Source organism: Pristiophorus japonicus, chromosome 15, assembly GCF_044704955.1.
Source record: "Pristiophorus japonicus isolate sPriJap1 chromosome 15, sPriJap1.hap1, whole genome shotgun sequence".
In the NCBI taxonomy this organism is placed as follows: Eukaryota; Metazoa; Chordata; class Chondrichthyes; family Pristiophoridae; genus Pristiophorus; species Pristiophorus japonicus.
The window spans coordinates 162,462,172-162,476,504 of NC_091991.1; the positions used below are offsets into that span (position 1 = coordinate 162,462,172).

The 14,333-nt window shown below is 45.2% G+C and overlaps 1 protein-coding gene across 4 annotated transcripts in view; it reads right to left on the bottom strand.

Moving 5' to 3' along the window:
* tbl3 (transducin beta like 3) overlaps window positions 1-14,333 on the bottom strand; it is a 107,580-nt gene that overhangs the window by 45,216 nt on the left and 48,031 nt on the right. For all 4 annotated transcript variants that reach the window (XM_070901227.1, XM_070901228.1, XM_070901226.1 and 1 more), the window contains 4 exons: window positions 13,091-13,232; window positions 6,054-6,112; window positions 5,824-5,930; window positions 4,791-4,938 (listed from right to left, as the gene is read on the bottom strand). In XM_070901227.1, the coding sequence (XP_070757328.1) occupies window positions 4,791-4,938; window positions 5,824-5,930; window positions 6,054-6,112; window positions 13,091-13,232 (456 nt within the window). The remainder of the gene's footprint in view (window positions 1-4,790; window positions 4,939-5,823; window positions 5,931-6,053; window positions 6,113-13,090; window positions 13,233-14,333) is intronic.

The window sequence follows — 14,333 nt, forward strand, 5'->3', positions numbered from 1 at the left end:
GTGTTGCTGACAAAGAAACAGCTAACTTTCATTGCCTATAATGGCACCTATTGGGTGTGTGGCCACAAGGCCTACCCTTGGCTGCCCCAGAATTGGACGGGATCCTGCTATTTAGCCTACATTGTGCCATATATGTATCATATAGAGTCACTGTCGGAACATTTAAACCGTCCTAAGAGAGCTATCACAGAAACAGAGAGGTTCTTTGCCATTCTGATCCCCAGGTATGGGACCACCAGACTGGCAAGGGAATCCATTAACATGGCATCTGTTGTGGAACGGGTAGCCAATGATACCTCAGAGGCCCTAGTTAAAATCAATGCAGAAATGGTCACAATCTGCACAGTAGCCCTACAGAATAGACTGGCCCTTGATTACATTCTGGCTGAAAAGGGAGGTACTTGCGCCCTACTCGGAACTGAGTGTTGCACATATATCCCAGATAGCTCCGAAGAAATTATCCACTTAGCGGAGCATATCCAAAAGGAGGTAGAAAACTTAAGCAACCCCCATCATTCACTTTGGGAGCGGAGCCACTGAATGGCTAGGTTCAATAGGAACTTCATTGGTGGAAGGTTTAATTCTATTCATTGTAATTATTTTACTTTTATATTGTTTGTTTAACATAGAAACATAGAAACATAGAAAATAGGTGCAGGAGCAGGCCATTCAGCCCTTCTAGCCTGCACCGCCATTCAATGAGTTCATGGCTGAACATGAAACTTCAGTACCCCCTTCCTGCTTTCTCGCCATAACCCTTGATCCCCCGAGTAGTAAGGACTTCATCTAACTCCCTTTTGAATATATTTAGTGAATTGGCCTCAACTACTTTCTGTGGTAGAGAATTCCACAGGTTCACCACTCTCTGGGTGAAGAAGTTTCTCCTCATCTCGGTCCTAAACGGCTTACCCCTTATCCTCAGACTGTGACCCCTGGTTCTGGACTTCCCCAACATTGGGAACATTCTTTCTGCATCTAACCTGTCTAAACCCGTCAGAATTTTAAACGTTTCTATGAGGTCCCCTCTCATTCTTCTGAACTCCAGTGAATACAAGCCCAGTTGATCCAATCTTTCTTGATAAGTCAGTCCCGCCATCCCGGGAATCAGTCTGGTGAACCTTCGCTGCACTCCCTCAATAGCAAGAATGTCCTTCCTCAAGTTAGGAGACCAAAACTGTACACAATACTCCAGGTGTGGTCTCACCAAGGCCCTGTACAACTGTAGCAACACCTCCCTGCCCCTGTATTCAAATCCCCTCGCTATGAAGGCCAACATGCCATTTGCTTTCTTAACCGCCTGCTGTACCTGCATGCTAACCTTCAATGACTGATGTACCATGACACCCAGGTCTCGTTGCACCTTCCCTTTTCCTAATCTGTCACCATTCAGATAATAGTCTGTCTCTCTGTTTTTACCACCAAAGTGGATAACCTCACATTTATCCACATTATACTTCATCTGCCATGCATTTGCCCACTCACCTAACCTATCCAAGTCACTCTGCAGCCTAATAGCATCCTCCTCGCAGCTCACACTGCCACCCAACTTAGTATCATCCGCAAATTTGGAGATACTGCATTTAATCCCCTCGTCTAAATCATTAATGTACAATGTAAACAGCTGGGGCCCCAGCACAGAACCTTGCGGCACTCCACTAGTCACTGCCTGCCATTCTGAAAAGTACCCGTTTACTCCTACTCTTTGCTTCCTGTCTGACAACCAGTTCTCAATCCACGTCAGCACACTACCCCCAATCCCATGTGCTTTAACTTTGCACATTAATCTCTTGTGTGGGACCTTGTCGAAAGCCTTCTGAAAGTCCAAATATACCACATCAACTGGTTCTCCTTTGTCCACTTTACTGGAAACATCCTCAAAAAATTCCAGAATATTTGTCAAGCATGATTTCCCTTTCACAAATCCATGCTGACTTGGACCTATCATGTCACCATTTTCCAGATGCACTGCTATGACATCCTTAATAATTGATTCCATCATTTTACCCACTACTGAGGTCAGGCTGACCGGTCTATAATTCCCTGTTTTCTCTCTCCCTCCTTTTTTAAAAAGTGGGGTTACATTGGCTACCCTCCACTCCATAGGAACTGATCCAGAGTCAATGGAATGTTGGAAAATGACTGTCAATGCATCCGCTATTTCCAAGGCCACCTCCTTAAGTACTCTGGGATGCAGTCCATCAGGCCCTGGGGATTTATCGGCCTTCAATCCCATAAATTTCCCCAACACAATTTCCCGACTAATAAAGATTTCCCTCAGTTCCCCCTCCTTACTAGACCCTCTGACCCCTTTTATATCCGGAAGGTTGTTTGTATCCTCCTTAGTGAATACCGAACCAAAGTACTTGTTCAATTGGTCTGCCATTTCTTTGTTCCCCGTTATGACTTCCCCTGATTCTGACTGCAGGGGACCTACGTTTGTCTTCACCAACCTTTTTCTCTTTACATACCTATAGAAACTTTTGCAATCCGCCTTAATGTTCCCTGCAAGCTTCTTCTCGTACTCCATTTTCCCTGCCCTAATCAAACCCTTTGTCCTCCTCTGCTGAGTTCTAAATTTCTCCCAGTCCCCAGGTTCGCTGCTATTTCTGGCCAATTTGTATGCCACTTCCTTGGCTTTAATACTATCCCTGATTTCCCTAGATAGCCACGGTTGAGCCACCTTCCCTTTTTTATTTTTACGCCAGACAGGAATGTATAATTGTTGTAATTCATCCATGCGGTCTCTAAATGTCTGCCATTGCCCATCCACAGTCAACCCCCTAAGTATCATTCGCCAATCTATCCTAGCCAATTCACGCCTCATACCTTCAAAGTTACCCTTCTTTAAGTTCTGGACCATGGTCTCTGAAATTACTGTTTCATTCTCCATCCTAATGCAGAATTCCACCATATTATGGTCACTCTTCCCCAAGGGGCCTCGCACAATGAGATTGCTAATTAATCCTCTCTCATTACACAACACCCAGTCTAAGATGGCCTCCCCCCTAGTTGGTTCCTCAACATATTGGTCTAGAAAACCATCCCTTATGCACTCCAGGAAATCCTCCTCCACCGTATTGCTTCCAGTTTGGCTAGCCCAATCTATGTGCATATTAAAGTCACCCATTATAACTGCTACACCTTTATTGCATGCACCCCTAATTTCCTGTTTGATGCCCTCCCCAACATCCCTATTACTGTTTGGAGGTCTGTACACAACTCCTACTAACGTTTTTTGCCCTTTGGTGTTCTGCAGCTCTACCCATATGTTGATTAAATGTTGTTGCGACCAGGCGGCTGTAGCTGCTGTCCCGCAGGTGAGACACCTTGCAGGTCCCAGCAGACCGTCTGTACGTGGCACAGGGGTATGTTATGCTTAAGGGAAGGTTGTTTACTGGTTGAATTAAGATATTGATTTGGATTAAATTGGAATAAGGTTAATTAATTTGTGTGGAAGCTACTAGTCCGGATACGTGGCGAAACACAGCAACAAATTTTAGAAGGAAACTCTATTAACATGTATGAAATTATTTTGTAGAATGTTTAACCAGTGATCGCTGATGTTTTATGATTCAGTTTGTGAAAGAATCAAAGGGGGGATTGATAGAGAATTCAAGGTCTTCAGCCCAGCTGCAGTTTTGAAAAAACACAGACCACATTGCATTAAGTCATCAATCAACTTGACATTTTAGGACCTTTGGGTAGCGAGCCATTTAAAGGTTAACACACTATTAATTGAGCCAATAAGGTCAAAGAAGGCGAGTTCTTCTCTGTAAATTGAACCAGGTAGAAGTACAGCCATTTTGGCCATGTGGTCTCAGAAGGACAAAGGCCTGGTTTAAAGCCAGAAGCTTGTTGCTGCTGCCAGAATAAAGTTACATTAAAACTACAATCAGAGTTCGTATTTCATTGGGAATTAAGAGATCTAACATTCGGCCTCTGAATGTGCGCAGACGCAAGCATCGTCCAAGTACTGTAGTTCGATGACAGAGGATGGGACGACCTTGGATCTAGCCTGGAAGCGACAAAGGTTGAATTGGTTCCCATTGGTTCTATAGTTTAGTTCCACTCCAGCGGGGAGCTCCTCACTTGGAATTCCTACACGGCAAGCCAACCCCAAGTGGGCAGAGGAAAAATTTCAAGGACACCCTCAAAGCCTCCTTCATAAAGTGCAACATCCCCATCGGCACCTGCGAGTCCCTGGCCTAAGACTGGCCTAAGTGGAGGAAGAGCATCCGGGAGGGCGCTGAGCACCTCGAGTCTCGTCGCCGAGAGCATGCAGAAACCAAGCGCAGACAGCGAAAGGAGCGTGCGGCAAACCAGACTCCCCACCCACCCTTTCCTTCAATGGCTGTTTGTCCCACCTGTGACAGAGACTGTAATTCTCATATTGGATTGTACAGTCACCTGAGAACTCACTTTTAGAGTGGAAGCAAATCTTTCTCGACTCCGAGGGACCGCCTATGATGATGATGATGATGTTGCCATGGGGCAGCAGGAAGACAGGGAAGAGAAGGGGGAGGGGGGAAGACATGGATACATCCTAGAGGGATTTGGGAGGCAATAGTGTGGCTGCAGGAAGAAAAGCTATTGCTGGAGATGCCGATCCAATAGTACAGAACAAGGGTGGAACCAACCAAGGGCAGTCCCACTGTGCTGTAAAACTTCTGTGGCTCCAACTCAACAGCCTGCAATCTCCCTTTTTTGATTCCTTGCTCCACAATGCAGTTTAGCACAACTGTTCATTGTTGCTTAGGCATCGCTAAAAGGTTGTAACTCCAGCTTCTAACCTTGTCATGAGCCTTCTCAGTCAAATCAGCACGAAGGACTTCAGGTTCTGCGGTTTTCTCACCACTGTTAGCCACTAGCGATTTTGTAAGATTCCACAGCTTTATGGTGCAGTCCTGACTACCACTAACTATGAAACCTTCCTTCAGCCTGGAATTAGAAAATCATTGAAAAAAGAAGTCAAGGCTAAGAATTTGTACACCATGTTGGAGCCTGCAATCTCAGGTTACAGTACACATAAATCTATTAAACAGCAGTCAGATAATCACCACGTTATCAACAATCCTTTTTCCACCTTCAACTGAAGGACAATAAATCTACAGAAGTGAAAGCTCCCGAGGTGGGACATGAGAAGTTAGCTACAAAAAAAAGTAACATTGCATCATCAGGAAGGTAAACCTGAAGGCAATGGTCACTCTACTTGTATGGCACTGAACTCCAGTCAGAAGGAGAGAACTATGTTGGAAGGGTATAGATTTAAAAGAGCATTCTCCAGTGCACGCTAGCCACTATTTCACCAAGCTTAATCAAAAACGTTAGTTCTTTTGATGTAGTAAAACATCCCAAGCTGCTTCACAGGAACGTTTATCAAACACAATTTGACAACTAGCCACATAAGCAGATATTAGGACAGGTGGCCAAAAGCTTGGTCAAGCAAGTAAGTTTTAAGAAGCGTCTTAACTGAGGTAGAGAGGACTAGAGAGGCAGAGAGGTTAAGGAGGAAATTCCAGAGCTTGGGGTCTGGGCAACTGAAGGCACATGCGTCAATGGTGGAATGATTAAAATTGGGGATGCACAAGAGGCCAGAATTGGAGGAACACAGAGACTTCGGAGGGTTGTAGGCTGGAGGAGGTTGCAGAGATAGGGATGGGCAAGGCCATGGAGGGATGTGAAAACGAGGATGAGAATTTTAAAATCAAGCCAATTTAGTACAGTTTTCATCACCTCTATTGCAGACATGCAAGGGATCTTGTTGCAAGAGTATTTTTGAGGCTTTAATTTTTAAAAATTGAACACGTTTCAAAACACTCATACCGTGAGCAGGAAATGATACCAACGCCATGGGCATGTCCTAGACCTTGTGCCACACAATTCACTTCTCCAGTCTCTGTATTCATTCTCCAGATTCGAATGGTTTTGTCCTGAAGGATGGAAGAATAATAATTAAAATTATAAAAACTAGTTATGTCGAATTTATTTATATAGTAAAATGGATTAAACCCCAATTAAATCTTTACAATTAGATGAAAAAAAATAAAACATACCTTAGAACAACTGGCAAATTTGGTGCCTTTCTTAAACACGTCCAGGGCTAATATGGTGTCTAAAATAAAGTAAAAAAACATTCTATAATTCACAGTGTAGATTTAGCACTCAGCAGGACCAAGAAGTAAATTCCTTATTTTAGGTCATAACTTTAATGCAAGCTAACTTCTAGTTTCTTTTCAAGGCTTTAAACACCAATAGCAGTAGCCGGACAGTTGAAGAAACATGAAAACATCAGTAACTAGCAATATTTAACAGCCAAAAAGGAAGAAAAGAATCCACTTGATTTAAAAGTTTTTACACCAAAATATCGCACAGAATATTGCTGGTCAAAGCAGAACTGAAGTAATTTTGTGTGTGTTTCACTGACAGAGAATCTTACAGCGCAGGAGGCCGCCATTCGGCTCATCATGCCTGTGTCGACTCTTTGAAAGAGCTATCCAAGTAGTCCTAATCCCCTATTTTTTCCTCATACTCCTGCAAACTTTTCCTTTTCAAGTATATATCCAATTCCCTTTTGAAAGTTACTACTGAATCTGCATCTACCGCCCTTTCATGCAGTGCATTCCAGATCATCATAACTCGCTGCATAAAAATTGTCATCTCCCTTGGATCATTTGCAAATTATCTTAAACCTGTGTCCTCTGGGTACTGATCCTCTGCCAGTGGAAACAGTTTCTCCCCATCTCCGCTATCAAAACCCATCATAATGTTGAATACCTCTATTAAAGCTCACCTTAACCATCACTGCTCGAAGAACAATCCCAGCTTCTCTCATCCCTGGTACCCATCTAGTAAATCTCCTCTTAAACCCCTTCAAGGACTTGACATCCTTTCTAAATTCCAGTTAGAGTATGAAATTGCTGCTACCCTCTAGAAATGTAATAACATATCCCCTCAAATATATTACAAACTGCATTTGGCAGAAAAATTAACAGTGTGAAAATATGTATTGTTTCTCCAGATAAGTGATATCCAGCTTTGCAAGGAACCCAGTGGAATACATACACCAAGTAAGTGATATCCAGCTTTGCAAGGAACCCAGAGGAATACGTACACCAAGTAAGAAATCACTCATCTCGGCACTGAACAGCAGCACACCTTTGTAAATCCTGCAGTACTGATTTTTCTGACACTAGTGCGCTCTGTATGATAATTCACCCGAATTAATAACTTACTGTGTGGCTGACCACAGAACACAAGTGTTGACAGGAAAGATCAAAGCTATCAATGGAAACAATAAAACCCAAAGTAATCAAAGTAATGAGATGTGTCCAATGTCTAGACTGTCAACGCAGCCAATTGGGAAATCACCAAAATAATGTCAAACATGTTAGTGTGTACTTCTCATCGCTTCAAAAGTTCACTGCTGTTCAGTGTAAAACTGAGCGATTGTTACAATGAGTGATAACACTTTCTTGAGGTATACACTTCAATGGATTACTTGCAAAGTTTGCAGTAAAAAAAACTTGAATTTATATAGCACCTTTCACAACCTCAGAACATTTCAGAGCACTTTATAGTCAATTATGTACTTTTGAAGTATCGTTGTAATGTAGGAAACATGGCAGCCAATATGCGCACAGTGAGCTCCCACAAACAATAATGTGACAATGACAAGATAATCTGTTTTTAGTGATGTTGGTGGAGGACTCCACTGTTCTTCTTCAAAATAGTATCATGGGATCTTTTACATCCATTGGAGGGAAGACGGGGCCTCGGTTTAACATCTTATCTGAAAGATACCACCTCCAACAGTGCAGCACTCCCTCAGTACTGCACTGGAGTGTCAGCCTAGATTTTGTCAAGTCTCTGGATGGAACTTGAACCCATAACCTTCTGACTCAGAGGTAAAAGCACTACCGACCGAGCCACGGCTAGCATCTTGAAATGTCAGAAAAGCTGAAAATCATTTATCTAGAGAAACATTTCACTTTTAAGCAGTACTACAGTGCTGATTTTCCTACCACGGAGTGGTACAAGTGCAGTGTGACATCTGTGCATTTTTTTTTGGGGGGGGGGGGGGGGGATAATTTGGCACTGCACTGTAACTAACTTGACGTCAATGAAACACTTTGCCTAGATCAATCAAATCTGCTCTATCCAGCAACATTTATATTCTATTAACTCATATAACAAGGTTGCTCAGGGGGTACTGCTATCACAATAAAGTGCTACACATTACATAAGGTCCGTCATGATGTCAGGATCATCTCAAGGGCACGTTTTGTTAAAACTACTGGAGAGAAAGATAAAAGTGCCCAGAAGAAAAGGACTTTCATAACAAGCAATGCAGAAGAAAGGACAATTTGGCCAACTGATCCTGTTCATACCAACAGACCATGTTATCCTGAGGGAGGTGAACAACACAGGCAAAAAATCCATGAGACACGAGACACTTTGCAAAATGTGGGAATCATCATTGAATTTACAACTGCAATCATTGTACACTGTACCATCTATTGCATATGACTGAGCATTACAATTAAATGGGACTTCAACAATCAATACGCGCACGACACGACGTATTTATTAGTACATAATAGCCATTAATATAGCTGTTGATTTCTGCACCCATAGGTTATGAATCTATTAGTCAAGTAGTCAGTCTCATAATAAGGGGTCGGCCATTTAGGGCAGCGATTAGGAGGAATTTCTTCATTCAAAGGCTTGTAAATTTTTGGAATTCTCTATCCCAGAGAGCTGTGGGTGCTCAGTCATTGAGTATATTCAAGAAAGAGAGAAAGAGAGAGAGAGAGAGAGAGAGAGAGAGAGAGAGAGAGCGAGATCAACAGAATTTTGGATAGTAAGGGAATCAAGGGATATGCAGATGGTGTGGGAAGGTGAAGGTGAGGTGATGATCCATGATCTTACTAAATAGCAGAGCAAGCTCGAAGGGCCTACCCCTGCTCCTATTTCTTATGCTGTTGTGTTCCTAATACAAAATATAGTAAACGTATAGACTACTTCACCTCAAGGTCCTCTGAATTTAAAACTCCTCTCGTCTTTTTAGCTAATTATACAACTGTAAGACATCATTAACACAATGGTTCCAATCATTTCATTTAATTAATTGGAGGAACAAAATCATTGGTTTTAATAATTGGAGTAAAAAAAAAAACGTGTGCTAGTAGATAACTGAAGGACATTTTCTGGAGCAGATTAAATGTTCAGGTAAAGGGTAGCTCATTTCCATAGGCTGGGAGCAAAAAGACGAGCTCAGAATTTAGACTGGACCACTGGGATCTATTTAAAATAGTTAGGACCAGGGATCTGTAATTCAATGTGTACTCCCACTGTTCAAAATATTTTTTATGCCAATGCAAAGAGTATATAGGGCTAGAGTCGCTGCCGTCGCCCTCCTGCACCAACTCGCGCTGCTCCCTGAAGTACTATGCCCCCATGCTGCTCCAGAGGCCTCCACACTGCTCACATTGTGTGAACACCAACGGCAGGTCGGGGCCATAAAAGGAGCGGCGAGCGACCTTGGGTGTAGATAGGCCTCAGGCCATTGGATTTCACAATAGTGTCGCGTTACCAGCAAAACTATAGTGGAAGAAAGAAACGTGTATGGTTGGAGTGGGAGCGTGAAGAGACCCGATTTTTGCACTGCATAGGACCTTTCTAAAATCTGACCCCATGAACAAGGTCATTAACCCAAAGCACAACTTCATCGATGTTCTGATGGGAAGCTGCGGCCACAGTCATTTTCAAGTCGTGTGAAGTCTACAAAACGCAAGCCAAGGATTCTGGCGGTGAACCTCGACACGCAGTATCGTGACGTTAGGACTCTCATCAGCACAGAAATAAAAAAACACTTGAATATAGCCCAATTCGACAAACTTCCCATTCAGCTGCGCCTGATATATGAAAACATGCAGGTGACACAGTCGGGTGACAGTATGAAGCAGCATTGTTTTGCTGGTGAATACTAATCGACAGTGTCTGGAGACATTGCTGGACACAATGTGGGGCGGACACATCCTTTCAGAGTAAAATCCAGCTAAAAGCGTGGAGAACGGGAATTTAGTGGACAGCTTACTGCAAAAAATAACCTTAGATTGCAACAGCAGAGCATCAGTCGTGTGACTGAACACCACACATCTGCTTACTCTGCATACAACAGCATGGAGCAGGTCCCCTTGGCATCACAAAATATGAGGCCACGTGGAATACAAGTAAAATAGATTTTACAACTTAGAGACACAAATTCAAATTCTGCATAATTAAACAAAAATGAGCTGTGCGAGAGGAGGCAGTTCCACTCGATCCTGCATCAAGAGCGAGAAACCACTTTCCACTAACCTATGTGTATGGTGTTATAACTGATGAACAACACGTCCAAACACTTTATTAAACAAATCTGTCCAATATTATCCGTGTTTGCTATAAAAGCTATAGCCTGCAAATGATTGTTGGCAACATAAACAGACAAACATTTAATATGTTTATGACATTCCTCTGTCTGCTGTTCAATGCAGGCATTAAATTGTTTAAAATAAATAGCTCAACACCTCATAAAACAGCAAACAGAGGTACATACACCAATCGTTCCTATGTTAATACCAGCAACAGTAATTTCTCGGCTTATATTACCAATAATATTCTGACTATAAAGGTGCCGATCATTCAAAGGTGAACAAAAAGAACGGAGTTAGTAATGGGCTATCCAATGTATAACTGTGCCATACAGACCAGGAAGGCTGCAGGTTTGATAATGGGTTTGGAATGAGGGCACTGATTTCAGCTACAGGGATGCTACAGTTGGCCTCGGGGTGGCAGAGTTGCAGGGAGGTGGGGGGGAATTCAGTGAAAGATCCACTCCAATTATTATACCTGTAAGGTGTGTGTGGATATCAGGTGAGAGTGCACCTGCATAAGAGGAAAGAGAGGGAAAATCAAACCATAACCCCACCAAATGGTGTGTGTGCAATCCAACGTGGAACAGAGTTTCATTTGCATTAAACAGCAGACACTTTGGGCTCAATTTTCCCCAGTATTTGCTCCGTTTTTTTTTGGAGTAGGCTGCTTTTTCTGGCCTAACTTAAAAATCCCCAGTTTCCCCAATCAATTTGCACCAGCGTAACTGCATTACGTTTTTTTTTTGCTCAAAAGGGGGTGTTACCAGTCACCTACGCCAGTTCTGGCCATTTAGGGAACTTTGGCCAGCTAATTGTTACTCCATTTCTACTTAGGCCAGCGTATGTAGCCAGTCAAGAAAACCCTTGAGGAGAGTTAAAGAAATCGGCGCAGGGAAGTACATCGGAGGTCATTCGGCCTGGGATGGGGCGGGAAGCAGACCCAGCACCTACTTGGGACCGGAGAGGCTTGGGTGGGGGGGGGGGGGGAAAAGAGAGCGAGTGAACTGGCCGGCATTGACCACACAGCGAGCGGCGGGAAGGCACCGGAGAGGCTGGGGGGGGTGGGGCGCGGGAGGAAGCGAGCGGGCAGGGAAGTGGAGCTGAGTCCACGATCAGATCAGCCATGATTTTATTGAATGGCAGAGCAGGATCGAGGCGCCGTATGCCTACTCCTGCTCCTATTTCTTATGTAATGGCAGTGTGATGCAGCAGCAGGTGATATAATAAGTAACTGGGCTGTTTAACAGGTTCTGTCATAAGGAAAAAAATCACGTGCCATGTTATCGAGAGACAACATTTGATGGACTACAGAATCTCCTGTTTGTGCACACCAGTCTCTCCCCGCCCACCACCCCTCCCCCCCACAGTCCCTCACACCCCCCACTCCAGTCTCTCCCTCCCAGTCTCTCACCCCCACCAAGTCTCTTCCCCCACCCCTCCGCAGTCTATCTCACCTTCCAGTTTGTCTCACCCTCCCCCCGCCCCCCCATGGCGATCTCTCTTCCCCCCGCCCCCCCAACAGCGATCTCACTCTCTTTCTTCCCCCCTCCCCAGCGATCTCACTCTCCCCAACCCCCCACAGCGATCTCACTCTCTTCCCCACCCCCCCCGCCACGATCTCACTCTCTTTCCCCCCCACAACACTCTCTCCCCCCCCGCCACGATCACACTCTCTTTCCCCCCCCCCCCCGCCACGATCACACTCTCTCCCCACCCCCCCACCACGATCACACTCTCTCCCCACCCCACCACAGCGATCTCACTCTCTTCCCACCCCCCCACAGCGATCTCTCCCCCCCACCCCCACAGCGATCTCTTGCCCCCCCCACCCCCACAGCGATCTCTTCCCCCCCCCCCACCCCCACAGCGATCTCTTCCCCCCCCCCCACCCCCACAGCGATCTCTCCCCCCCACCCCCACAGCGATCTCTCCCCCCCACCCCCACAGCGATCTCTCCCCCCCACCCCCACAGCGATCTCTCCCCCCCCACCCCCACAGCGGTCTCTCTCCCCCCCCCACCCCCACAGCGATCTCTCTCCCCCCCCACCCCCACAGCGATCTCTCTCCCCCCCACCCCCACAGCGATCTCTCTCCTCCCACCACCCCCACAGCGATCTCTCTCCCCCCACCACCCCCACAGCGATCTCTCTCCCCCCCACCCCCACAGCGATCTCACGCTTCCTCCCCGCCCCCAACATAATGCAAATTAATCTTTTGTCCAAATATTCTTTTTTGCAAACAGCCTCACCAAGAGTGTGGCTTTATACAAGAAACAGAACAGACAGCACAGACTCACATCAAATCACATAGGAGGCACTGCATTGCTGTTGGCTATAGATCCATACAAGGGAATAGTTACAAGGAATAGCACTCTTCAAATATTGGCCCCATAACCAATGTAATTTGTTTTGGTGTGCGGGCCCTTTAACTAGCTGCGCGGCCCATTTATTTTTTCGTGCATGCGCCGTTATTTACATTGAAAAGCCCGTGAGCAGCATGCGCGGGACCTCTAGACCACCGCGCAGCCTAGCGAGAATGTTGCCCATAACCCTAACCTCTTGGGGTTCCCACAGTGGGGGCTTGCACCGAGGATTACTAAAATGACCCACTAGCGCATTTTGATACCGTTCTAGCTTTTCAAACACAAGAACAAACTCGCCGTGTTCTCCCCTCACCTGTGTGTCCATATAGGATCTGACAGTTTAATGTTGCAAGCTCAAAAACTTTCAGCTGTGGGCTGTTGGTGGCCACCACAATGTGTGTGTCAGATGGACCCAGGAACTTCGCATCCAGCACCTCATCATTATAACCTACAAACTAAAAAGAGAAAGCATTAGAACTCAATAATCTCAACACCCTGAAGCAAATAGAAATTCATGTGCAATATTAAAACTTTAGCCATTGGAGCTTTGACTGAAACATGTATTTAAATATTGCTGTTCGATGCACTGTACTGTCTACCCCATCAACATGGTTGTTCAGTAATCTCAACTCCAGGATATCGCTGCAAGAGTTCCTCAGAGTAGTGTCCAAGGCCCAACCATCTTCAGCTGCTTCATCAATGACCTTCTCTCCATCACAAGTCAGAAATTGCAAAGTTCGCTGATGATTGGACAGTATTCAGTTCCATTCGCAACTACCCAGATAATGGAGCAGTCCATGCCCACATGCAGCAAGACCTGGACAACATTCAGGCTTGGGCTGGTAAGTGGCAATTAACATTCTCTTCACACAAATGCCAGGAAATGACCATCTCCAATAGACCACTACCACTACCTTTGACAGTCAATGGCATTACCATCGCCGAATCCTCCACCATCAACATCCTGGGGGCTCATAACTGACCAGAAACTTAACTGGACCAGCTACATAAATACTGTGGTCACAAAAGCAGGTCAGATGCTGGGTATTCTACAGCGGGTGACTCACCTCCTGACTCCCCAAAACCTCTCCACCATCTACCAGGTACGAGTCTGGAGTGTGATGGAATACTCCCCACTTGCCTGGATGAGTGCAGCTCTAACAACACTCAAGAAGCTCAACAACATCCAGGACAACGCAGCTCGCTTGATGGCACCCTATTCACCTCTGTGTACCGTGGCTGCAGTATGTACTATCTACAAGATGCACTTGACACTTGCCAAGGCTTCTTTGACAGCACCTCCCAAACACACAACCTCTACCACCTAGAAGGACAAGGGCTGCAGGCGCATGGGAACACCATCACCTGCAAGTACCCCTCCAAGTCACACACCATCATGACTTGGAAGTATATTGCCATTCCTTCAGTATTGCTGGGTCAAAATCCTGAAACTCCCTCCCTTACAAGCACTGTGGGAGTACCTTCACCACACGGACTGCAGTTCAAGAAGGCAGCTCACCACCACCTTCTCAAAGGCAATTAGGGCTGGGCAATAA